At 46.7% G+C, this 25,811-nt stretch overlaps 1 protein-coding gene across 2 annotated transcripts in view; it reads right to left on the bottom strand.

Annotated features, from left to right (window-relative positions):
* clstn2a (calsyntenin 2a) overlaps window positions 1-25,811 on the bottom strand; it is a 176,847-nt gene that overhangs the window by 27,276 nt on the left and 123,760 nt on the right. For both annotated transcript variants that reach the window (XM_076972389.1, XM_076972390.1), the window contains exons 3-8: window positions 24,411-24,603; window positions 21,888-22,096; window positions 18,214-18,363; window positions 10,367-10,552; window positions 6,123-6,380; window positions 3,444-3,565 (exon numbers count right to left, since the gene is read on the bottom strand). In XM_076972389.1, coding sequence (XP_076828504.1) covers window positions 3,444-3,565; window positions 6,123-6,380; window positions 10,367-10,552; window positions 18,214-18,363; window positions 21,888-22,096; window positions 24,411-24,603 — 1,118 coding nt within the window. The remainder of the gene's footprint in view (window positions 1-3,443; window positions 3,566-6,122; window positions 6,381-10,366; window positions 10,553-18,213; window positions 18,364-21,887; window positions 22,097-24,410; window positions 24,604-25,811) is intronic.

Here is a 25,811-nt window from a genome sequence, read left to right as displayed (position 1 = left end):
CACGTGAGCAGCCGTGCGTGGAGCGCCACGCCTTTGATTCACCAAGACAACGCAGACAAAAGAGGGTGCTGATGGGGTTTCCGTGACGACACGGACGCGCAGAGATAAGCGTACAATAGCGGCCACGGTGGTGCGGGACATTCTCCCGCCGGCGGACGGACCGGAGCGCGCGATTGGCCGGAGCTCCCCCTATCCAACGGTGCTGGGAGTCTGGTCCGAGTCCGTCCACTCACGTGCACGTGCACACCCGTGCCACCGATCAATAGGAAACTCGGTTAATGTAAACAGATCTTTGGCTATCGATCGTGGGCAGCGTTTAGGAGCCAGATGCCGATTAATGGCTCATGGCCTCATATCCTCACTGATATCCCCATTGATCCGGTTCTGTTCCTCAACAACATGACTGCTGTAGAAACACGACCCTCCGTTTGTCTGGGTTCTCCAGATCAACGCGACGTCTCCACTCTGCTCACGTGGCCAAGCCCCACGTCATGCGTCCTCCTGCCTTATCGATCCATCCCATAGGGATTTCCATGGATACCGGAGAAAGGCTCTGCTTAGCTACCGTTTGGTGTTTCTGAATAATTTGCTGCAGGCCTTCCTGGTTGATGGTGGAATCTGATAGCTTCTATGTTTGGTAAACACCGCTGGAACAAAAGTCATCGCCGTGAGAGCAAACCATCTCAAACCATCTCACGATCCATTAGCAACAGCAGAGACAAAGGGAGTGGGTTAGAGTGAGAGGGGCGGAGAGAAAGGATAGAAAAGGCCTCTTAGTGTCTCTCTCTCTCTCTCTCTCTCTCTCTACTCTCTTTTCTGCTCTTGGTGAAAAAGGTAAAGAGACAGGAGTGAGGAAGATTACAAAATCAATACAGCTAAATGGAGTTGCTGAGGAAGCCACTGAATGTTCCTTCAGAGTACTGATGAGACAGCGTTTAGTGGAAAAGCACAACAACTAACACCTCTCTGTCTCTCTCGCTCTCGCTCTCTCTCTCTCTCACCTCGGTTCCTCTCTCTGTGGTTTTGTTTTTCCATCCTCCCATCTACCTTAATGTATTTCTGTCAGTGTCAGACTCGTAATGGTTCATGACACCATGGCAACCCAAGGCCCCAGGTGGGGGGTGGAGCCCCAACAGCATCTACAGAGTAAAGCCCCTCCCACATTAGGTGTCCTCATCATAGACCTGATCATATACTCCTATGTAAACACACACACACACACACACACACATACACACACACACACCTTTGCGGCTAGGCTACATACTGTCCAGTCAGGTATCTAAAAGGTCACATGGCCCTGAGACTTTAATGTTCTCCTCAAAGCCTCAGAGGCCCCTGACAGAGCCGTGAATGTTAGGCCGCCCTCTGGGGGCCAAGCAAACAACACGTGCTTTCACTTCAACCCAGTCCAGTATGAGAACACCAGGTACCCAGTGCTGGGCAGTGGGCATGAGGGAACACGTGGACCTTCTTGCTGAAGATAGATAGTTTTAGTTTCCATGGCAGTCGCAAAAATGTGGCAGCAAAATAAATATGACAATTGAAAAGAAATTGACTGAAGTCTACAAAACCGAGACTTTAGACGTTTTGATTCGGCTTTCCCTCATAAGGCAGGACCTGAAGCTTTATGCTGACTGCTTTAGGTGTTGTGGGTTTATGTGGCCGATACACCCAGGCAAGGTAAGAAGACAGATGCTGAGAGAGAGAGAGAGAGGGAGAGAGAGAGGGAGGGAGAGAGAGAGGGAGGGAGAGAGAGAGACTGGGGCATTGGCAGGAGTTCTGTGGTGTCTGCTAAAATCACAGGTTGTTTCTTTGCCTTCCATTGCCATTACGTGACATGCCACACATGAAGAAAGAAAGAGAAAAAGAGAGAAAGAATAGTGGAAAAGAGAGGCATGTGTTTTTGAGGAGCGCCTGTTTCCCTGTGCTTGTCCCTACAGAGCAGAGAGCAGGTCTCCTGCTGACAGAGTGGAGTTTGTCTGCAGTAATGTTCACCGGGCCTTACTGGCTTCTGGAATGCTTCTCTCTCTCTCTCTCTCTCTCTCTCTCTCTCTCTCTCTCTCTCTCTCTCTCTCTCTCTCTCTCTCTCTCTCACACACACACACCTATACACAAGATCCCTAAAGCCTGTTGCACCTGATTTGACCAAATTGCATGTTTAATTATAAAATAGAAAATAATAAAAAGAAAGTTTTGAAGAAAAAAAAAAACTCATTAATTGCAAATTCTGTGTAATGGAGATTTGACACAGAGGTAATTTGCAAACCTTGACACATTTGCAGACTCCTGTGGTTGAGGAAACAGATGTTTCAGTGCCTGTGTGATCACTCAGATTTCCAGATCAGGTTCATTTAAATGCCCAGATCTCAGTGTGGGTGGAGACGATTCCCACAACAGCTGACAGCTGAAGTTCACACAAGCCGCAGGTGCTGTGAGTTTATAACCAGACCCACAAAAACACTCTGCAGTTACTGTAACAGAATGTGGACCTAGGGCCACACGATCCATGACATGAACACTGTAGGGTGTAGCGATTACACAAACCATAGATCTCAGAGGTCACATGATAAAGCAGACAACCAATCGTAATTTGTATTTGATCGTTAGTAAATTCTCCATCATTTTTTTCGCGTGTGATTTCATATGTCTGATTGCAATGCTCCTTTGGTGGGGGCTAACACTGAGTCAGTGAGTGTGTGTGTGTGTGTGTGTGTGTGTGTGTGTGTGTGTGTGTAGCATGAGAGGAGGGAGACTGCAGAGGAAAATCAGTGTGGCTGAGAGTCTATCATTACACACACTGAAACAGGTCTTTGCTGCAGAGAGCTTTTCACCTGATTAGACATCTCTCCACTGCCCTGTGTTCCCCTCAGTAGAAGATGAGAGGCATGGTACACACACACACACACACACACACACACACACACACACACACACACACACACACACACACACACACACACACACAGAAATACTTGTAGTTCTGTGGAATAACTACCCTATCACATTTATTTCTCTACCTGTGTTTTATCCTCAATTTTTGAGTCTTTTTATTTTTTTCTGGGGGAAAACTAGTATTCTGTTTTGTAAATATCCTCAACATATGTTGCCTATGAGCGAGTTGAGGGTTGATGAACTGAGGTAGGCCATGGCAGGTCCTGACTGAAACAAACACGACGACTCCACTCTGCGAATCCACCCGCTGCAAATCATCATAAATTACAACGTGACACAGTGAAATCTGTCACAGACCGTAGGCCACGTGTGAATGAACAACTGATAAATAAATAACCGCCCTGTGCAGAACACGCCACCATAAATCAATCCGCACAACAACTTCATAGCTGAAAATCACGCCACCCAGCAGCTGTACTACTCTGGGGTTTCCCTACCCGCGCAGCAGGGGCGCCGTGGGGGGGCGGAGTTACCAGAGGCCTTCTCACCTGCTCCAGCTTCCAGTGGAACTCCGCCGGCCTGAACGTGTCGGTCTGCGTGAAGTCCCTCCGCAGCAGGAAGACGAGCCGGCAGTTATGAACGTACAGTGAGTAATGGTGTCTGTTCATCTCTGAGGAAACGAGAGGAAATACCAGCACATATGCACCATGCAGTTACTATACAGGTACCTTCATCTTCTACATGTAAATAAATGTAAATGTGAATGTGCTATATTTTGTGAATTGTGATTTTTTACACTGCAATCGAAATTTGTCCTCCGCTTTTAACCCATCTGCTCAAGGGCACCTCAGTCATGGCCTCAGGTCTGGGAATCGAAACCACGACCCTCCGGTCACAAGACCAGTTCCCTACGACCAGGCCATTACTGCCCTTAATATATATGCAGTGATGGCTTAGTTACCTTAAAAAAGCAATCAGATTACTGATTACTGATTACTCCTTTAAAAAGTAACTTAGTTACATTACTGATTACTTGATTTTAAAAGTAACTACGTTAGATTACAAGTTACTTTAGTAGTTACATTCAGCAGCAAAATGAGTTTTTCCAATACTCACTTTATTATATTTTTAACAGTAACAATGTATCTGCTGACATTACATTTGTGTCAGTACCTGGTATTATTTGTAAATGTATTTGTAAACGTAGTAATACAAGCGAACTATTCAGTCAGACAGCTATTTGTTGTGAAATGAAATATAATTACAAAGTACTTTAGCCTAAATTCCAGCATTTTTCAAACCTGGAACACAATGCAACATTAAAATTCGTCAGGTAAATGTTCCTTCCCCTGTTTTTGAGGGGTATTTCTTTACATTACCACATATCGGAGAACACTGCACAGAATGACGTGAATGCGCTGGCGCTCTCACAGGTTCGCGTGCAGCGAGCGGAGTCGAGCGCTACGGTCAGACGCAAAAGTATAACTGAGCCAAGAAGAAAGCAAATATATATATTTAACCAGTAACGCACAGTTACTTGGATAAGTAACTTTAATCTGATTACTGGACAGCAAATAGTAACTCGTTATATTACTCGTTACTGAAAAAAGTGGTAGGATTAGAGAAACGCGTTACTGACATCACTGTGCATATATATATATATATATATATATATATATATATATATATATATATATATATATATATATACACACACATATATATGACACACACAGAGCGAAATCTACTAAGTGAGCAGAAACTTTTAATCCTTTAAATCTTTTAATACCTTTAAAAATCAATGAACCCAGCAGATTCATTTAGGACTGTTTTGCAGTTCTGGATTCAGTTCATAGTTTGATCCTGTTGTTTTTCAGCTCAGGACAACCTGAGCTTGGCAGATAAAGGATGAGCTGATGAGTGGGTCTGCCAGCGCGGTGGCTGGGGTCCAACCCATCTGCTCACAGTGCCTCAGGTTTGGTTTGGTTTGGTTTGAAGACTCGTACCGAAGCCAATGTGGGTACAACCGTTGGAACATCTTATGCGTAAATGTGCACGAGCTCAGCAAACCCAGAAAAAAGAAATGTAGCTTTCTCTATGAATCGTGCTAATATGTACAGAGCATATCGAAACTCCAGCTAAAAGGGTTAATTTGTAATGCACATTTAGAAATATTAGCGTGTGCCACTTTGTGAGTCTAGCTATAGTTGAGCTATTACTTAACCCCACTGTCTTCAAACGCACACGTTCTCTAGGCAGAAAGCACTTCCCTAATCAAAATGGCTTGTCGTTTTGCTTTTGAAAAAGACACACACACACACACACACCTCCCTCAAATGCCCCATGGAGTCTGTGAGGGTATGTAAAACTCTGGATCTGCCCTGGTGTCGTTTCAGTGGAGCGTGTCTGGACTGATTAGGTTTTGCGCTCGCTCGGCCGAACCCTGGCAGCTCAAACACCGGCCAGTTTGGAGGCTTGCCAGGGAGCCAGTATTGGCTCTCCACCCAGGACCTTCTCCACCCAGCACCTTCTCCGCCCAGCACCTTCTCCGCCCAGCACCTTCTCCACCCATGACCTTCTCCACCCAGCACCTTCTCCACCCAGCACCTTCTCCACCCAGCACCTTCTCCGCCCAGCACCTTCTCCGCCCAGCACCTTCTCCACCCATGACCTTCTCCACCCAGCACCTTCTCCACCCATGACCTTCTCCACCCAGCACCTTCTCCACCCAGCACCTTCTCCACCCAGCACCTTCTCCACCCAGGACCTTCTCTACCTAGCACCTTCTCCACCCAGCACCTTCTCCACCCATGACCTTCTCCACCCAGCACCTTCTCCACCCCAACCCCAACCCATCTTCCTAAGCAGCTGTAGAGGGAGACTTTTTTGGCCTAGTTTTCCCAGCTCAGTTGCTTCCAATCCCAGTTTCCATTAGCCGCAACCTCTACACCTAAAACAGGGTTGCCCGGTCAACAGTGAGGGTCTGTGCTTTAACGGGGATGAGGATTTATACCAATTCAGCACCTCTGATCTAAGGACTCTCAAGTGCTGATCGCTCACTTAATGTGTATGAAATGAAAGCCAATGGGGCAGGTTAGCCTTCATTAAAATTCACCCCCCCCCCCATACGCTGTCAGTGTTCATTAGGTAGGTTTTTGGGTCAAGAATTCTGGGCCCGTTGTGTTAGCTCGAGTCGACACTGGCCGAGTTTGGAGCCCAGATCTTACCGGTCTTGTCCGAGTTACACAGAAGCGTCTCCTTCTCAGCTCTCAGACCAGGGCTGGGGCCGTGTCTCATCCACGTCGCTATGGTGAACTGGTCCGTCAGATTCTGAGGCACCACCCGCTCCGGGATGTTGGCAGCCTGCCGGCCGTCGAAGCGGAAGATGAGGTCACTGTCCCGCCCACTGTCAGTCAAGAGGGACGAGGTCCAATTGGTGGAAGCGCTGGGGGCGGGAAGAAGGTCCATGCTACCTGAAGCAGCGCCTGTAATGATATGAATCATTATTCACTATTAACCAACAGCAACAACAAATGGTTCAACAACATCTGTATAGCAGTGTAAGGATGTCATTGTATTCATTAGATATCATATCTCATTACATTCTTTTTTAGAAGATTTTAGAAACGTGTGTTGGACAAAGTGCAATACAGTGTATAATAAAGCTCGTAGACTGATTCACACTTTTACACAACTGCAGTCGTGATCAAGTAGGGAATAAAAGTATTCAAACACATTCAAACATTCAATGACAGAACAGATTTGAACTTAGCAGTGACTGGAAGCTGATATAAACTAGTTCTTAAGAACCACTACATTTAAGAGCCAAGTCCAAATAAGTCCAAGTGAAGTTATGAGCTATGCCTTTAGCGTAATTAGTGGAGCCAATTATGATAGCATCTGTCTTACACTCATTTAGCATGAGAAAGCATGCTGACATTTACAATCAAAGAGGCAATCAAAGAGGGATTTCAGAGAACAACCTTCCTGGACCTCAGTGGGGGATCCAGAAGAAGAGCAGTAAAAATACGGTAGGTTCCTCACAAACTACCCAGCAGAAGGTACAACTGGACCCAACATGGAACCTTGATAACATCCATGTGTGGAGGTTGCAGACATCAAAATGAAATCCCATATCTAAACAATCTTTTAGATACGACAGAAACACATTTAGTGCAGTTCCCCACAATGCAAATCACTCGCTTGAGAAAATTCTAGAAGAATAGACCATATAACATACATTTATATAGAAAACACATAAAAGCAGTCTCAAAGTAGAGAAGCTTCCAGAGTTAGCAGATTACAATAAATCAATACACACAGATAGGACTCAGGTCTGAGCTAAGGAATGCCCTAAAACCAGAATGTCCAAAATGTTCTCAATTAAATCTATGAAAGCCAACTTCTTCCAAAACTTTAGACAATAGCAAAACCAAAAATATAGCAACAACTGACATACCAGCTTAACTCTGATGTATACAGGAAACATTTCAATGTCTTTCCTCAATAAACAAAAAAAAAGTAAATAAAGAACTCAAACATATTTTACTGTGTCGTTGTAAAATGCCTTAAGTTAGGTATGGCACCAAAATTAATCTTGGGAAATAAATGTGAGCTTCTGTCATTTAAATCTTGATGAAAACATTTCAAACATGTAAGCTGTCACTCTGCTACATGGTTTCATTAAGTCTTCCCGTACGATAAGTAACATTGACGTGAGCCATTTTACATCACGTATTCAGCTCAATCGGAGCACGTGAGACGTTGCCATGGCTGCCGCTTCCTGTACAGATCCACAGAATCTCCTTCTAGAAAACCCTTAATTGATCAAAGTGGCCTGTCATGTTATTTTCACACACACACACACACACACACACACACACACACACACACACACACACACACACACACGCACGCACACCCCACCCCACCCCACCCCACCCCACCCTTAGGGCTGAGAAAAGTGTTGCCTGCAGCATTTCTAAATAAATATAAACATCTAAATAAACATCAGAATATGAATATGTGAACGTGAAAAATCTCAAAAACGAAACTTCAAAGTCAGACTGCACGGAGAACAGCAGGTGACATTCTGACACGTGTGTACAGACCCAGACTTCCTGTGAAGAGGGCGGGGGAAGTGGAGCCTTCAAACACGCAGAGGCACGTGAGACGCTCCTCGATCGGGACACCGGGTCACTGACACTCATTCTGTCACGCCCTGGCCTTCCTCTTAGCCCGGACCTCAGGCGAGGGCGTGAGAAGAAAATGATAATGCGTCTCCCGACGCCGCCACCGATTGGAGGGGGCAGTAGAACCAGCACTGGGGGAAAGAGTGAGCCATGAAGCACCCTAGTGTCACAACAGAGTGCTCTCGTACATAATGGGCGATACACACCCCTGCCAGTCGTTGGGCCCCACCCCTCCCCAGAGAGGCCACGAGGGTCCACCCTAAACCTCGGCTATTAGCACTCAGCTTCAGCAGTGACCCTCGTCTCCTTTTCATCGGTTTGGCATCGACCTGTCGGGCCTCGAGGAGTGAGGGGAAGAAGAAGGAAGAAAAGCTGCCACATGGGTAAGAAACCGCGGACGATTAAACGCCGTTTCTCGCTCGCGTTCTCCCACGTTTCACCACTGCTGCATGCTGTTAATCTAGCAGAATTAGCCATGTGGGGTGTAGCAATTCTTGATGCCCAACACCAGCCACAACGTCTTACCCAACATAACACCAGCCACAACGCCTTACCCAACACTGGCCACACAGCCTTATTCAATACCAGCCACATCATCTTACCCAACACAACACCAGCCACACCTCTTTATCCAACACCAGCCACACAGCCTTACCCAACACCAGTCACAATGCCTTACCCAACACTGGCCACACAGCCTTACCCAACACCAGCCACACCGCCTTACCCAACACAACACCAGCCACACCTCTTTATTCAACACCAGCCACACAGCCTTACCTAACACCAGCCACACCGCCTTACCCAACATTAGTCACACTACCTTACCCAACACCAGCCACAATGCCTTACCCAACACCAGCCACACTGCCTTACCCAACACCAGCCACAATGCCTTACCCAACACCAGCCACAATGCCTTACCCAACACAACACCAGCCACACCATCTTACCCAACACCAGCACATTCTTCATTTGTAGAGATCTACAAACTGATTCTGCCTTGAAAAAACAACTATAGGTTGCTGTTATTGCACATTATTGCATATTAGATAACGATTATAGGGGTTTAGGGGGCAAAACGCCTCTGCTTTGCTAAGCAGGAAGGCAGAAGCAGGTGGCTATAAAAAAGAGACTTTTTTGCATTTAGATGAGAGGATCAAGGAAGCTTTGCAGGCCGTAATTCAAAGCGCTTAAAGAGTCAGTCCAGGCTCAACCAATAAACACTTATTGTCACATATTGTGCAATCTGAGGCGAGACGTCTGCTGTGCCTCCCGCGCTCCCAATGGGAGGGAGACGGCGAGAGAGGGGCGGGCATACGGGGCGGGCGTACGGGGCGGGCGGAGAAATAAAAACCCCGGCCGTGCTTAACGTGTGGCAGCTGCAGTCATCATACGCACCCTTAACTCATCCTGCTTTCATTCAGCCTCCATAACAAAGATTTATAAGATATGAAAGCACCGACTTCATATCACCTCAGTCTCAAGGACTCTTTCATTAAACTGACAGGAGTTATCCACAGGGGCTGGACCGCGGGGAGCCAGAAATCAGGGCCATGTCGTGTATATGGGGTGGGGTGGGGATATGTGAAACGTGTATTACTATGAAATATACGAGAGGCTTCTGGAATCAGAACACAGGAGGAATTCTTATGCCAGTACTTCTAAAATGTTTGACTGCATACAGTGGGACATTTAGGAGTGTCGCAGAAAGCAAACAACAGATCATTCTACGCAATATATGAAACAAGCAAATGTGAGATATTTGTATTTTGGGCTGAGTTGTTTTCTTTCTTGTTTGTGTCATTTTAAACCTTTTTTTAGGTTTAAACACGAATCTAATGGTTTATTCACTGGAAAAGGTCACAAAGGATGTGAAAATAAGTAAAAATGAAAAATAAATCACAAAGGCATTCTGCCTCTAACATGGTGGACTTCAGAAACATATACTGGGATAGAGATGGGGATTAGAAGGGTTTGGATCATCCATTGGGATTTCGCTGGATCAGAATTGTATTGGTTGGAATAACTAGAAATAAGAACTCTATTACTAGGGCAAAATGTTTTTTACTTCAGGTGGTTATTCAGTGAAAAGCCTTTGAATAGCTACGATGTCCTTCCCCAAGAACCATGTTATAGCTATGGAATGTCTGTCCGATAGGCCCAACCCACTCACTGCAAGCTCCACCCATTCACCACAGACACAATCCAATCATTACAGGCTCCACCCCCCGCTCACCACTGGCCCCACCCATTCACTGCAGGCCACACCCACTTACCACAGAGCTTCTGCAAGGACTTTTCAGAGTACGTTTCCCTGTCACAGCCCTTCCCGATGTGGCTGGTTTGCAGCTCCACTGTGACCCGCACCGAGGACAGGGGCCCATCACATGTTTCCAGGTGCATCATGGGAAACAGCTGCCTGCTGCCGGTGCCTGGCTCATAGTCCACACGCTTATTCCATCCTGAGGAGCAAAACACACGATTTACAGCTTTATTACATTTTATAAGAAATTATAAGATGATTGCACATACTGAAATAGTTCATGCGTGCTGTTATTTCTTCAAGAAACTAAAACTGTGAAAACTAATGTGTTAATTTATGTTAATTAACTAAAATAGTTAATGTGCAAAAAAGAATAATAATGTGCAGTTAACACACAGACTGTTCTTACAGATCCTATTTCCAGCAATCCTGGAAAACAAAAATCATAATTTGCATTAAAACCTTTTATGCAAATATGAAAAGCAGCACATCACTTTGTGCAGTCTGCATTTCTCAAGTGGTGCCACTTCACACACAGTATCCCTCCTGCTCTCCTGGGCTAGTGTGCAACCATAAATCAGAGCGGTGTAGTCACGTGATGCATGAAGGATTTGCCTGCCTATAAGTGTGCATCACTCTAACGGTAGTATGTTTTAGTATTTTGTTAGTATAAAGTATTTTTAATCCTTTATTTTCCTTCAGTTTACATGGATGATTTTCTCAGGGAAAAAAAAAAAAAAGTCCTGGAAGTTTTCAACAATGTGAGGCTAACATTGCGAGCTGCTCGTGGACGTCCAGTCTGTCAGCTAACGTCTGGATAGGATTGACATTCATTCTGTAGAAGTAGGCCATTTTTGGAGACCTCTTTCTCAATACTGGCCACAAGAGTTGGCGAATGTGACTAAACAAACAAATTTCTACCAATGAGGATACTGCTGCTACATTTTGAAAGAAAGTAGACCAACTACAGGCTAAGGTGGTAACAATCATGATCGTCATAAAATCTGAGAACTGTGGCGCTTTCTGTAAGCAGTGAGGACAGCAGTGAGCTTATAAAGTTTTTACAGGATATGAACCCAACTTAGATCAGATACTGGACTGCTAGAAACAGAAAGGGCCCCAGAAGAATTGTTCCACCATCACGGATCTGAGCAGACTTTCATGTCGTATTGTAGGATACTAGCAATATACAGACAAGTAATCAATCCTGCAAGCTACAATAAAGACATGGGATGTCTTGCACAACAGTTCTTGTTTGTCCCGCAGATGTCCTCCAGGAACGTCCTGACTTTTGGGCAAAGGGAAGGATGTTTCTGTCTTACGACACTTGTTTTTGAACTTCTGACCGATGCGTCGCTGTGATTGGCTGAGGAGAGGCCAGGGTGGGTGTGATTCGAAATGGACATTTTTCTTCATGTTGTTTTTAACCTCAGGGTTTTACACTGTTCTGGTCATTTTTAAGTTAACACCAAACTGCAACTTCAATTCCATTCTACATGTCGATATTGCTTTATTACGTAATTTAAACTTGTTTTCTGGAACATGAAGGACATAAGGCACATCGGAAGGAAATAAGATTTTCAACTTTTATTTATTTACTTACTGTTTCTTTTTTTTTTAACAAGGTTTCCCTTTTCCTTGCTGCAAGAACCTCACCTTACAACCGAGAAAAGATAGCACACTTCATTCCCCCTCTTTTAAGTCCAGGAAAAGAGATACTGCTATAACCATAAATAAAAACACCCCCTTTTCTCTTGTAAAGGAGGAAAATGACCCTGAGGGAGATATACTTTAGTAACAGCTTTTATTCTTGGTCAGCACCTTGCCATTCTAAACATACACCTCCCAAATGAAAACTCCAAATCCCAGCAGCCTTTTCCCCGGTCAGCACTGCTGCAGAATTTGTGATGGCTGATAATAGATTCTGGCTTGGACGAGCCATCTTTAGCACCAGCAACAAATTCAAAATCATCTTATATTCAACTCAAGTTCTTGTGCTGGAATTTGGGTGTTGTGCATGTGTGAAGAAAACTTTACCCCACTGACAAATATTGTGCTTTTTTTCCTAATCCTCATAAATAGTAAGCCAGATTGGATGACTTTTTCATACCTTGCAACTATTTATGCAGTAGGAGTCTTCTCGATAGCCTCTACTGTATTCTCAGATCGTAGCACAGGATATGGGGAAGTTGATCTTGTTATGATTATTCCACGAGCAATTCGATGGAGTCTTACTGCATCTCTAATAAATATGATATCACTCTGTTCATTCACTCGAGACAGCATGTGCTAATATCAGCACAAAAAAGAGAAACCTGTAGTCTGTTCATTTAGATCAGCTGCGAAAACGCTTCAGTTGAATCCAATTGGAAATTGTTAACAAACAGAAAAGTAAAAGCTACATAAAAAAAAAACAAAAAAACATGGTGAATTGGAAGTCAAGCACTCTTAGCATATCAGTCGAAATCCATGCAAAAGGAAGGATGTCAAGACTGTAAATACACTAAATGGTGCCTTTGCATGTGACCACCTTATCATTAATAATACACTCAGAGACATTTATAACTCATTTTAGACACAGGACGCTTTACATCTCTGGCTCAGATGATGACACACCTTGTTATTTGGCTGGTCTCTGCCTAGCAGTTATTTCAGAGAGAGATCGTAACATTTGGAATGACCCTTATTCCCATAGAGGTGTGGGAAGCTGTTAAATCAATTCCTTCTGGCCAAGATGGATATCTGTAGAGTTTCACAAAATATTCTGGCCTGAGATCAGTGTCATACGCAAAGCTTCTCTCGGTGACGTCAAACTATAACATAACCCCTGAGACACAGGAAACGGCTTTAGTGAGCTTGCTGTTAGAAAGGAGAAATGCTCATATTATTGTTATGCTCATGGTACCAGATGCAAAACCAAATATCTGCGTAAGATCTGACTCAGGCCTGTTTTGTTTTTTGTTTTTTTAGCTATATTGGATTCCGTAGCTCCAATAAGTACCTGCAGATATTGTTTTGTTGCAAAACAGAACAGGCATTTGTCTGAGTCTTTTCTTTGTTCTGGAAAATAGAGCCAAATTTAATCAAACCTATTAGGTTTGGTACTCCAGTTCTATAGCCTTTATCACTAAAAAGCTTTTTTTTGTCTTGACAAATGTCTAGTTGGTGAGGGTTAGCATTCACCACCTCTTCTGTAACACTGGCCGAATGCATCAGAACAAATATAATTTCATAGAATATAAACACATCATCATCATCATCATCAGATATAATTGGCTGTCAAAATAGGAAATGCCATTCTGACTCCTTATTGGCTGGTGTTACAGGACGGAGCATAGCCAAGGAATCCAGGCACTTTAATCACAACCGTTTAAGATGTGACATGATTGACATGGACCTGGAAAGAGTCCTTTACATGTCAACCAAGACAGCTTGGTTCTCTTGCGTTTATCAAATAATTTCATGATCTAAAATCTATATCTATATCTATCTAGATCTATATAGGTATTGAGGTATCAAACACATTGGTCTGGAGAGATATAAAGACATATTTAAATATTCAAATCAGTCTTTGTGTTCTCCAAATGCTCTTCTCCCAAATCACCCACAGCTGCTCAAGAATGCAGAGCTGCTACATTGCTATGAAACACAATTACACATTTGTTTACCCATGATGCTTTTAAGTCTTTTGACCAACTGAAAGGTAATATGGCATTTCCCTAAGGAAACTCAAGGAAAAACAGCTTATAAATGGAGTTTAGAAGTATAGTTCCTACTCTATTGAGTAGGAACGACTCATCAGATGATGGTCTGACCTTAATACCTTAATGTGCTGTCTTCGTGTTAATCAGATATGTGGATTGGCTGCGTATATGTAAACAGACTTTCCCAAAGTATATTTCAATTACTCTACTTCAACAAAATTTTAATTGCGTTCACTGTATTTATTTATCAACTGTTCGTCTTCACCTCTAATTTGTGCTTCAAATGTGAGGTTACAGGGTCTGTACTATATATGTTCTGGAAGTGTGGTAAGATTTACACTTTTTGAAAAGGGCCCAAACAAGATATTTGCCAAAGAGTCTTGCCCAGTGTTTATTTGCTGCTTAATTTATATTCTGAGACTACCTGTGCAATAAATATTTGTACAGAAAATGAATATTACTATTATGGTGTAAAGTTAAAAGGTGAAGATGGGACACACACAAGTCCGTAGTTTGTGGCTTTTAGAAAAAATAAAATAAATTCAAACTACTTGCATCAAACATCTGCTATTTTGAAACCTTGAACGCTAGCTATATTTGGAAAAGGTGATATGATTAATTCAGGAAGTGTTTGAAATGTGACCCTTAATTGATATTTGTTTGTTTGTTTTTCTTTTTTTATTTAGTTACTTTTTTCCTTCTCATGTCTTATGTCACTTCCTGACTGTGAGCCTTGCCTGGTTTGTATATGTGGCTTCAAATCTACATAGAGTACCTGGTCAATGGTGGCACTGCCTTTGTAATCCTGTGAAAACCCAATAAAACCAAAGCAATTTAAAATGAAGTAAGAATAATTTAAAACTGGAATTAGTCAGCTTTACGCCTTTACAAAGTACCAAGCTCAAACCAGGGTTAATCCTAAAGACTGCTCACAGAACTTCTCCCACTCACATCCTGGGTAATTCAACATGTTAAACACTGTTTTGCATGCACGTCAACTGAGAGATATTTCCTGCACCCATTTCACTACATGACATCCCATTATCCTGTTTCCGTCCTGAAAGAAACAGCGAGACGGTCCAGAAGAACAGGACTCAGTGTTTCTTTTCATTCAAATTAGAAGTTAACCTGACATGTCCAAAGCAATGGAAATCACTGGGTCCGCATCGCAATTCGGACAGGACAGGTGACAGGATCCAGGGTGCTGTGACACTTGTCAGAACAGCCCCCTACGTGTTCGTGGGTCGGCCTGCTCCTTTAGAAGAGGAGAAATCAGTCCCAATGAACTAAGAACGTACAATGCCAGCAGGTCAGAATCACTCCACCCAACAGCCAAACGAAAGCTTTGTGAGCTTGAGGTGAAGATTAACATTAAACCGGAACATTACACATTCATAGCTTATTCACAGATGCCACACAGTGTCAGAGCAGTGCAGGGCTTTAAATCACTAGGGAATTAGAAAACGTGTTAAATATCCACGTGTCTCCCTGCAATGCATGTCAAAATAATGAAGCCGTGGACAGCAAGCAGTGCGGGGTTACGCAAGGGTGACCCTGCGGCCCTCTCTGTTAGATGGACAAGAAATGAGGTTGCCTGCCTTCAGCCCCCCCCATGCCTTGAAAACGCTTCATGGACTCATCGCAGACATAGTGCTAATTATAAGACCGGTCTCAGTGTCCTCAAGGAAATGAGGGTTAAAAATGTAATCAGCCTACTAGCAGTTCGGAATAGAATGGCACTGCCTGCTCACAACAAAAACACTGAAAAGCTACAGGCTTCAGGCCCTGTTAGGGGGATTGTTTTTTTTTTGGTGTGGTGCATTTTAATAGGGCTGGTAGAATGTTGGTTTTTTAGCTGAAGGAGGAGAATAAATTCAGGTGAATTCGGGTGTGGGATCTAAACTGAGTGTTGAGGTGGTGGGGAGTGGTGGTGGTGGTGTTGGTGGTGGTGAGGGGGGTGTGTCTCAGGTGTTGTAGTCGCAGACATGGGAACGGAGGTACGGAGGATGAGCGTGAAGATCAGTACTGATGGATGGGGATTGACCGTGGAGCGGGAGAGGGCCCCGGCGGATCACACGTCTGCGCATCAGAGCAAGAAGTGCTCCTTCCTCGTCTCTCGGTTGCCTCGGTCCCGGGCAGTCATCGCCGTCAGTCAGACCGCACTTCCTAGTCCGCCCGTGCGCGGGTGACAACGTGGCAGCCACAATCTACGAGGCGATGACTGCTTATTCCGCTGCGCCTAGCAACCCGCCCGCCGCTGTCAACACACCTTTAAGGAACCATCACGCACCGAGCTGAAAGCAGCACACAGCAGAGAAAACGGAAAACGCCGGAAAAACTAGGAGAAGCTAACAACGTTACAGGCTAGGAGAAGCTAACGGCGATATGGGCAGAGAGAAAGAGAGAGAGAGAGAGAGAAAGCGAAAGAGAAATATTTGACTAAAATTAGGTCTAAATCTGGACATGACTATTGTGTGGGAAGTACCTGATTTACTATCTGCAGGAAAAGAGAGATGTGCACAGTGCACTTCAGCAGACTGGAGGCACAAGTGTCACACACCGATTGCCAAGGGTGCAGGATTTACAAGATTTGCAGTTAATGCGCTTGAGGGTGACATTTTGGGCTGCTCGGAGAGGGAATTACCCTTTTCCAGGATAACACCCCAGCCGCCGCCACCCCGAACCACACACACACACACACACACACACACACACAAACAGAAGCAACCGCATGCCTCCCTCTTTCCAGGTAATAACACCCCTAAATCCATCAGTCTGCACTCTGACTTCACCCGACACAATGAAGGACCAGCACCTCTCTAATTGCTTCTATCGCTCCTATCAGTTGTAGAGGAGTTCAAGTGTCACTTAGACGGTCCTTTGGAGCGAGGCCAGACATGTGGCCTGCATGGAGGCTGTGCAAACACAAATCAGGGGCCCAGGTGAAATTATGAGAAGTCCTTTTAATTACATAATACGGAGGGACAAAACTCTCAGTTTATTCCAGAGTGTGTTATGCCCACTGCACAGATCTGAAATTTGCATCCAATTTCAAACTGACTAGGAGCATCATATGGGGGTTGGCCGTACCGTGTGAGAGGGGCTCTAAGAAGAGCATTATGGGTACTGACCTCTGGGTACTGGCTGTACTGTGTGAGAGGGGCTCTAAGAAGAGCATTATGGGTACTGACCTCTGGGTACCGGCCGTTCTGTGTGAGAGGGGCTCTGAGAAGAGCATTATGGGTACTGACCTCTGGGTACCGGCCATACTGTGCGAGAGGGGCTCTGAGAAGAGCATTATGGGTACTGAACTCTGGGTACCGGTCGTACTGTGTGAGAGGGGCTCTAAGAAGAGCATTATGGGTTCTGACCTCTCCATATTCCATCTGTGCTGAGAAAAATACGAGGTCATTTATTCCAATTCTTACCAAACATAAAGGAAGTTATGAAGTCATGCCTGTACAGTAATTTCACAACTGTTAAGTAAAATAGAAACGGTCACCTAGACCAAGCTGGTAATGGCTTCACAAAAGCAAGTGAACACTATTCATCTCTGTACATAATGAAAGCACCGAGAAGCCAAATGCACAAAAGCAACTGAAGTCGTGCACAATTGAAGTCGTGCACAATTGAAGTCGTTCACAATTGAAGTCGTGCACAATTGAAGTCGTGCAGTGAACCTTGCTGTTGTCACGTGGTAACTGGCCAGGCACACCATGAATCTGTTTATTCAAATCAGACATTTCAGAACACTGATATTTCTAAACCATGAATCCGCTCATTCAAATCAGACATTTCAGAACCAACAGGAAGTTCGGGCCCTGGAGGAGCAGGAAGAGTTGGGCCATTGTTGAGCAGTGAGGTTAGCATATGTCTTAGCGCAGATGTGCTAAGCACATCCACTGTCTTGAACAGAACGAAGGAAGTGAAGTATATAGAGAGAATGTGAAAGAGAACCGCACCCCTGAGGGAGAAGCCTTCACAGGCATTGATTTCTGGAGTGGAGATCACTAACTGTCTCTGCCATAGACTACAACGCAGTCCAGCCTCAGATCACGGGACCGGATGACAGCAGAGCGCTCCGGGGCGACTCTAGGTGGGGTCGGGGGCAGACCGGGTGGGGTAAGAGGGGTGAAGAAAAGGACAGAATGCTCACCTTGCCAGCCGGGCTTGCACACGGGCTTGACGTCGATGTGCACGGGCACGCTCTCCGTCGCCCTCTTCTGGCCGCAGTCGTAGGCGGTCACCAGGATCTCGTAGTGCTGCTGCTTGTCGTAGCTCAGGTGCTCCGTGTTCCGGATGTTTCCTTCGGATGGAAGAGGAGTGGTGAGAGGGCGGCGGAAACTGACGCGGAGAGCCATATCTCACGCGCAGCGCGGGACGCGGTGGCAGGGCAGAACGCCTTGTCGTTTTTCACCTCACGTGACTTTGCTCTTTTGGCATCTCAAACAAGCAGAAACGTGAAAAATGTTTTCAACCTTACATTTTGGACATTTAATCTTGTTACTTGCTGGGAGTTTGAGTAGACGATACAACATGTGTAACCACGTGTAAAACCAATAGGTTCGCTTGCCAGGCGTGTACAGATGCTGTAAGAAGTATTTGTTGGGTCAGTTGTTTACACTATTTATCCTGATACTGTCACTTTAACAAATGGATCTCACATACATTGCTTGTTCGACTCCATCGCAAACTCATTAACTTTATAGCTATTTGTGCAACATATGTAATGCACTTGGACCAATGACACGTGTGCCATTGCCACAAATGTGAATGTCTCTAGGGTAACAGAGATGGGAATTTTCCTCATGGGTTATTTTTCATTTATTTCTTAGTGAGTTTTGAGTTCACATTTCCTAGTATGTCTTCACAGTCTATATTTGCAAATGTAAAAACACTGCTGTGTTTTCGTAGTCAAGAGACACGCGGTTTGCATTTATCTGTCGTTAGCAAACCTTTGCCGTCCTACACAGATGGATGAAGTTCAGGGAGGAACCCATGTGTGTAAAAAGACTATGAACAGAAGGACTATGAACAGAGCATGTGCAGAACCCTGAACGATCCTTTATACTCACAAGCACCCAGAATGATAAGACAAAATAAAGCATAAGGCAAGGATTGCCTAGCAGATTTTGCCTCTATAATGATGTTAAGTGTAAAAACCCATCGATATGAAAGTAAATTTATAGAGCAAACTCAGCCTCAGGTTACCCGAGCGTCTATGACCCGTCCACTTATCCGTTAAAAGCCCCGAGCGGAAGGATCATTCATCCGGACGGTGCGGAGACAGAACGTGAGTGCAGGAGAGAGCCTGCGGTGACCGGGTTGACCGGGGTGACCGGGGTGGTGCATCGTGGGGAAGAACTAGCCAAGCACATCAGCCTGATTCACTTGACATGCGGCATGCCCAAACCATGGAGACGGTGGGCACGGCGAAAGTAGGCACGGAGATGCTGCTCCACTCCCAGCCCTGGTCAAAAGAGCTCTGGTCTCATGGGTCAGCCGTGCGGGCATCTGAGCAAACCGCAACGTGCAATGTGCCTGTGCTCTCTCTGTTTAGTAAGGGGTAGTTTATCAGCGTTTGAATTAGTTTGTGGGAGCTGATTACAGCCACTAATGGCACCCAAAGTGACGGACTGCTGACAGCTTTATTCCTCTAAAAGTTCTTGGTCGGTACATTTTCTATAGGCCCGTTCATGGGTCACACCTGAGGAAAGTCTGACTGGGATATGAGCTCACATAATGAGAAAGCCAGAGTCTGACTGGGATATGAGCTCACATAATGAGAAAGCCAGAGTCTGACTGGGATATGAGCTCATATAATGAGAAAGCCAGAGTCTGACTGGGATATGAGCTCATATAATGAGAAAGCCAGAGTCTGACTGGGATATGAGCTCGCATAATGAGAAAGCCAGAGTCTGACTGGGATATGAGCTTACATAATGAGAAAGCCAGAGTCTGACTGGGATATGAGCTCATATAATGAGAAAGCCAGAGTCTGACTGGGATATGAGCTTACATAATGAGAAAGCCAGAGTCTGACTGGGATATGAGCTCGCATAATGAGAAAGCCAGAGTCTGACTGGGATATGAGCTTACATAATGAGAAAGCCAGAGTCTGACTGGGATATGAGCTCATATAATGAGAAAGCCAGAGTCTGACTGGGATATGAGCTTACATAATGAGAAAGCCAGAGTCTGACTGGGATATGAGCTCATATAATGAGAAAGCCAGAGTCTGACTGGGATATGAGCTCATATAATGAGAAAGCCAGAGTCTGACTGGGATATGAGCTCATATAATGAGAAAGCCAGAGTCTGACTGGGATATGAGCTCATATAATGAGAAAGCCAGAGTCTGACTGGGATATGAGCTTACATAATGAGAAAGCCAGAGTCTGACTGGGATATGAGCTCATATAATGAGAAAGCCAGAGTCTGACTGGGATATGAGCTCATATAATGAGAAAGCCAGAGTCTGACTGGGAGCAGAAGTGAAGTGAGGCGTTTATTCTCACATGAGGAGTTGGAGCACAGTGCTTCCCTGTCTGAGGTGTGTGTGTGTGTGTGTGTGTGTGTGTGTGTGTGTGTGTGTGTTGAGAAAGTAACTGACAGAACAAGGATCAAATTAACAGCTTGGTTCTTTGAAAGAAGACTGGCAAGGGCATAGATACATTTAACTGCAGCCAAGCTCCTGTACATCTCACACACACACACTCACACTCACACACACACACACACACACACACACACACACACACACACACACACACACACACACACACACACACAGACACACACTTAGACATGATGACACATATACACCCCATGCTGTGTAAATTAATTCTAAAATACCCCGATGCCTTTATTTCTGACTCTTCTCTCTCACTCCTTCTGTGTGCGTACATTTATGTGTGTGTGTGTGTGTGTGTGTGTGTGTGTGTGTGTGTGTGTGTGTGTGTGTGTGTGTGTGTGTGTGTGTGTGGTACAGTGCATGCACAAAAGTCTCTCTCTACCACACAGTATACCTGATTATCTCATTTAACATACCGTCTGCTCTCTCTCTTCCTCTCATCCCCCTACCTCTCCCTTTCTTTCTCCCTCCCTCTCTCTCATGTCTCTCTCTCCTTCTCTCATCTCTCTCCCTCTCTCCCCCTCTCTCTCTCCATCTCTCATCTCCCTCACTCTCTCTCTCTCAATCTCTCTCATATCTCTCTCTCCTTCTCTCATCTCTCTCCCTCTCTCTCCCTCTCTCTCTCCATCTGTCATCTCCCTCACTCTCTCTCTCTCTCTCATTCTCTCTCATATCTCTCTCTCCTTCTCTCATCTCTCTCCCTCTCTCTCCCTCTCTCTCTCCATCTCTCATCTCCCTCACTCTCTCTCTCTCTCAATCTCTCTCTCAAACCCTTCTGTGCCCAGGCCTGTCGCACCATGAGCTCTGGAGTTGGAGAATGGGTAGGGACCCTGGTGGGTGGGGCCCTGGGGGTGGGGCCTGGTGGGTGGGGCCTGGTGGGTGGGGCCCTGGGGGTGGGGCCTGGTGGGTGGGGCCCTGGGGGTGGGGATTTGTGGGTGGGGCCCTGGGAGTGAGGCCAGGTGGGTGGGGCCCTGGGGGTGGGGATTTGTGGGTGGGTCTCCTGGGGGTGGGGCCTGGTGGGTGGGGCCCTGGGGGTGGGGCCTGGTGGATGGGGCCCTGGGAGGGGTGGAAGTGCCATCCTGTCAGCAGAAACAGATGGGACAGGGGCTTCTGGGTAGGAGGATGCAGATGAAGCAAGTGTGAGCTACAGGCCTGTGTGTGTGTGTGTGTGTGTGTGTGTGTGTGTGTGCTCTCACCATTGCGGTCGATGGCGAAGGGCGTGTCCTGTGTGACCACCTCGTAGTTGCAGATCTGGCTGTACTGGGGTGAACAGTCCTGGTCCCAGGCCTCCACCTGCAGCACGCTGTCGTACATCCTCCCCTCCGTCACCGCCGCCCTGTACACCGCCTCTCTGAACACCGGCGAGAACTCGTTCACGTCGTCCACCTGCACGTGCACAACCGCCCTGACGGAGGAAGAGAGAGAGAGAGAGAGAGAGAGAAAGAGAGAGAGAGAGAGAAAGAGGACAGAAGACAGAAGAGGGAGACACTCTAACACCACCGAATCACCTCACCACCGTAGCAAGCTAGCAAAGCATTATGGGCACAGAACACAGACGTGTTTCCCGTGTTGCTACAGGAATCGAGGTTCACTCTGTACACCGCTGACCTCAACGAGAAGCGCATGGTGTGCCCAGGAGAAATGCCCCAGATCTGATTAAGAGACAAAAGCTTGTGAACAGCAGCGGCAGGCGAAGCTTCGGGGGTGGACGGAGAAACACTCAGCCTGTGCGTTACGCTCCGTGTATTTATCACCAGTCGCTACTGTTGTTTTGCCATTCTGCACTCAGCAAGCGTATTCAGACAAAGACAAATCTTTGAATAGTCTGACCTGAAATTACTGATGCTAATAATTATTACATTTAACTGTGTCTATAAAGTTCAACACATTAATTATGTGAATGGCTCTCAATAAATAATGCACCTTCTGAGCCAGAACAAGTCTGGTGGTGGTTGTGCATTGGGTCAAATGGTCAGTGTGGGTCAGGTGGTCAGTGTAGGTCAGGTGGTCAGTGTGGGTCAGGTGGTCAGTGTAGGTCAGGTGGTCAGTGTAGGTCAGGTGGTCAGTGTGGGTCAGGTGGTCAGAATAGGTCAGGTGGTCAGTGTGGATCAGGTGGTCAGTGTAGGTCAGGTGGTCAGTGTGGGTCAGGTGGTCAGTGTAGGTCAGGTGGTCAGTGTGGATCAGGTGGTCAGTGTAGGTCAGGTGGTCAGTGTGGATCAGGTGGTCAGTGTAGGTCAGGTGGTCAGTGTAGGTCAGGTGATCTGTGTGGGTCAGGTGGTCAGTGTGGGTTAGGTGATCAGTGTGGGTTAGGTGATCAGTTTTGTTTAAGTCCTTAAGGCAAAAAATTCAGTGTCTTTACTACTGCAATTTGTGCGAGTGAAAAACACAGGGCAGAGTGAGACTAAAATGACATAGTGCGAACACCACAGTGGTGCAAACAGCACGGTAGCCAAGGAGGCTTAAACACAGATGTGACAATGTGAAACGTCCTGTTGAGCTATGAAGTATGATCTAATGAAGTAAGATCTCCATGAAGGCCCGGTATGAAGGCCCGGTTGAAGGTGGAGGTGAAGGTGGTGGTGAAGGTGGTGGTGAAGTTGGAGGTGAAGGTGAAGGTGGTGGTGAAGGTGGAGGTGAAGGTGGTGGTGAAAGTGGAGGTGAAGGTGGAGGTGGTGGTGAAGGTGGAGGTGAAGGTGTAGGTTGAGGTGAAGGTGGTGGTGGAGGTGAAGGTGGAGGTGGTGGTGAAGGTGATGGTGAAGGTGGAGGTGAAGGTGGTGGTGAAGGTGATGGTGAAGGTGGAGGTGAAGGTGGTGGTGAAGGTGGTGGTGGAGGTGGTGGTGGAGGTGAAGGTGGAGGTGGTGGTGGAGGTGAAGGTGGAGGTGGAGGTGAAGGTGGTGGTGGAGGTGGTGGTGAAGGTGCTGGTGGAGGTGAAGGTGAAGGTGGAGGTGGAGGTGGAGGTGGTGCTGAAGGTGGTGGTGGAGGTGAAGGTGAAGGTGGAGGTGAAGGTGGAGGTGAAGGTGGAGGTGGTGGTGAAGGAGGAGGTGGAGGTGGTGGTGAAGGAGGAGGTGGAGGTGAAGGTGGAGGTGGTGGTGAAGGTGGAGGTGGTGGTGAAGGTGAAGGTGGAGGTGAAGGTGGAGGTGGAGGTGGTGGTGAAGGTGAAGGTGGAGGTGGTGGTGGAGGTGAAGGTGGAGGTGAAGGTGAAGGTGGAGTTGGTGGTGAAGGTGAAGGTGGAGGTGAAAGTGGAGGTGGTGGTGAAGGAGGAGGTGGAGGTGAAGGTGGAGGTGGTGGTGAAGGAGGAGGTGGAGGTGGTGGTGAAGGAGGAGGTGGAGCTGAAGGTGGAGGTGGTGGTGAAGGTGAAGGTGGAGGTGGTGGTGAAGGTGGAGGTGAAGGTGGTGGTGAAGGTGGAGGAGGTGAAGGTGGAGGTGAAGGTGGAGGTGGTGGTGAAGGAGGAGGTGGTGGTGAAGGTGGAGGTGAAGGTGGAGGTGGTGGTGAAGGTGGAGGTGAAGGTGGAGGTGGTGGTGGTGGTGAAGGTGGAGGTGAAGGTGGAGGTGGTGGTGAAGGTGGAGGTGGTGGTGGTGGTGAAGGAGCAGGTGGAGGTGGAGGTGCTGGTGGAGGTGGAGGTGAAGGTGGAGGTGGTGGTGAAGGTGGAGGTGGTGGTGAAGGTGGAGGTGAAGGTGGAGGTGGTGGTGGTGGTGAAGGTGGAGGTGACCTGCACGTACTTGTGGCTTTTCTTCCAGCTGGCTCCGCTGGGGCTGGTGCCACAGTCGTAGGCCTGGATGATGAAGGTGTGCTCCTTCTGCTCCTCACAGTCCACAGGGCCCCGCGCCCTCAACACGCCCTCCCCCGACGTGCGGTTCAGCACCTCCGCCTCGAACGGGGCCCGCCCGTGGATCTTAAACGCACAGATCTCTCCTGCAAATGAAGTGGGAGAGGACAGGTGAGCTTCTGCACCACACACACACACACACACACACACACACACACTCTCTCTCTCTCTCTCTCTATCTCTCACACACTCGTATGCAAATGTACACATATGTATACACACTGACATACCCACACACACGCACACACACTCTCTCTCTCACACACACCCACACACACTCTCTCTCCCTCTCTCTCTCTCTCTCTCACACACACACACACACACACACACACACACACACACACAGACCCGAAAAACATGTACAAACAGCTCTTTTCTTTTTCCACTTGCATCTCAACAAGCCACCGCTGCACAACCCCCACCCCACCCGCCAGCAGGCCGCCCTCCGCCCAGCGCTCTGCTGTGCTACGCGGGGCATTGTGGGCTTTTAGCCTCCGTCTGCTCGTGCTGTGTGATGGAGAACTGTTGCCTGGGCCCGTAATTGCTTCATTGTGGAGGCAGCGTCACAGACAGCCAGGGCACACAGCACGCCAGCGTGGCATTTCACATTTGCTTATTGCGGCCGATTTTTGATCGCCTCGCCCTTTGTCACCCCCCCCAACCCCCCCACTCTATAAACTAAAGCATTGCGAAACACATTACGTTCTTTGCTCAAGGGCACATTGTTAGCGAGTCTCTTTCAATTCCCCGGCAAGAACAATTCAATTACGAAAGCTGTATCATGAGCGTAATGGGCTTTATTTTCTTCGCACACACATATTTTAATTGCAGGAAGTCGGCATCACCTTCTTAATAATGACTCTGACAGTTTACTTGTGTTTATTCGTCTCTCACTCAGCTGAGGGTCTTCGTCTTCACAGATAGCTGTCTTCTAGACTTTACAACATATCTGCTTCCTCCAGAGCCCAAATCTCCTTTCACTGTTCATCCACAGAGCACACCTGCTCAGGAGCCCGAAAAGGAAAATAACTGCTGACACCATGGCAACTCGGAGAGCACAATAAAAGACCCTGTGTTGCTATTATATCTGGTCCCAGGTCCCCTTTGTGGCTGTGATTTTCCCCCAGGCTCAGTGTGTCACTTCAGGGAGCTGGGGTAGCGGGTGGGGAAGCATGGTGGTGGGAGACTCCGGCCCGTGACAACCCGTATCATTTTAACCTGGGCAGGCTTGAGGGAACAAACAGAGCGGAGTCCTCCTGCCTCGTGCAGATAACACCGGCCTCCCCCCCCAACC

This window comes from Brachyhypopomus gauderio, chromosome 14, assembly GCF_052324685.1.
Source record: "Brachyhypopomus gauderio isolate BG-103 chromosome 14, BGAUD_0.2, whole genome shotgun sequence".
In the NCBI taxonomy this organism is placed as follows: domain Eukaryota; kingdom Metazoa; phylum Chordata; class Actinopteri; order Gymnotiformes; family Hypopomidae; genus Brachyhypopomus; species Brachyhypopomus gauderio.
Note: the sequence above shows the minus strand (reverse complement) of the source record. Positions and strands in the feature narration are given on the sequence as shown.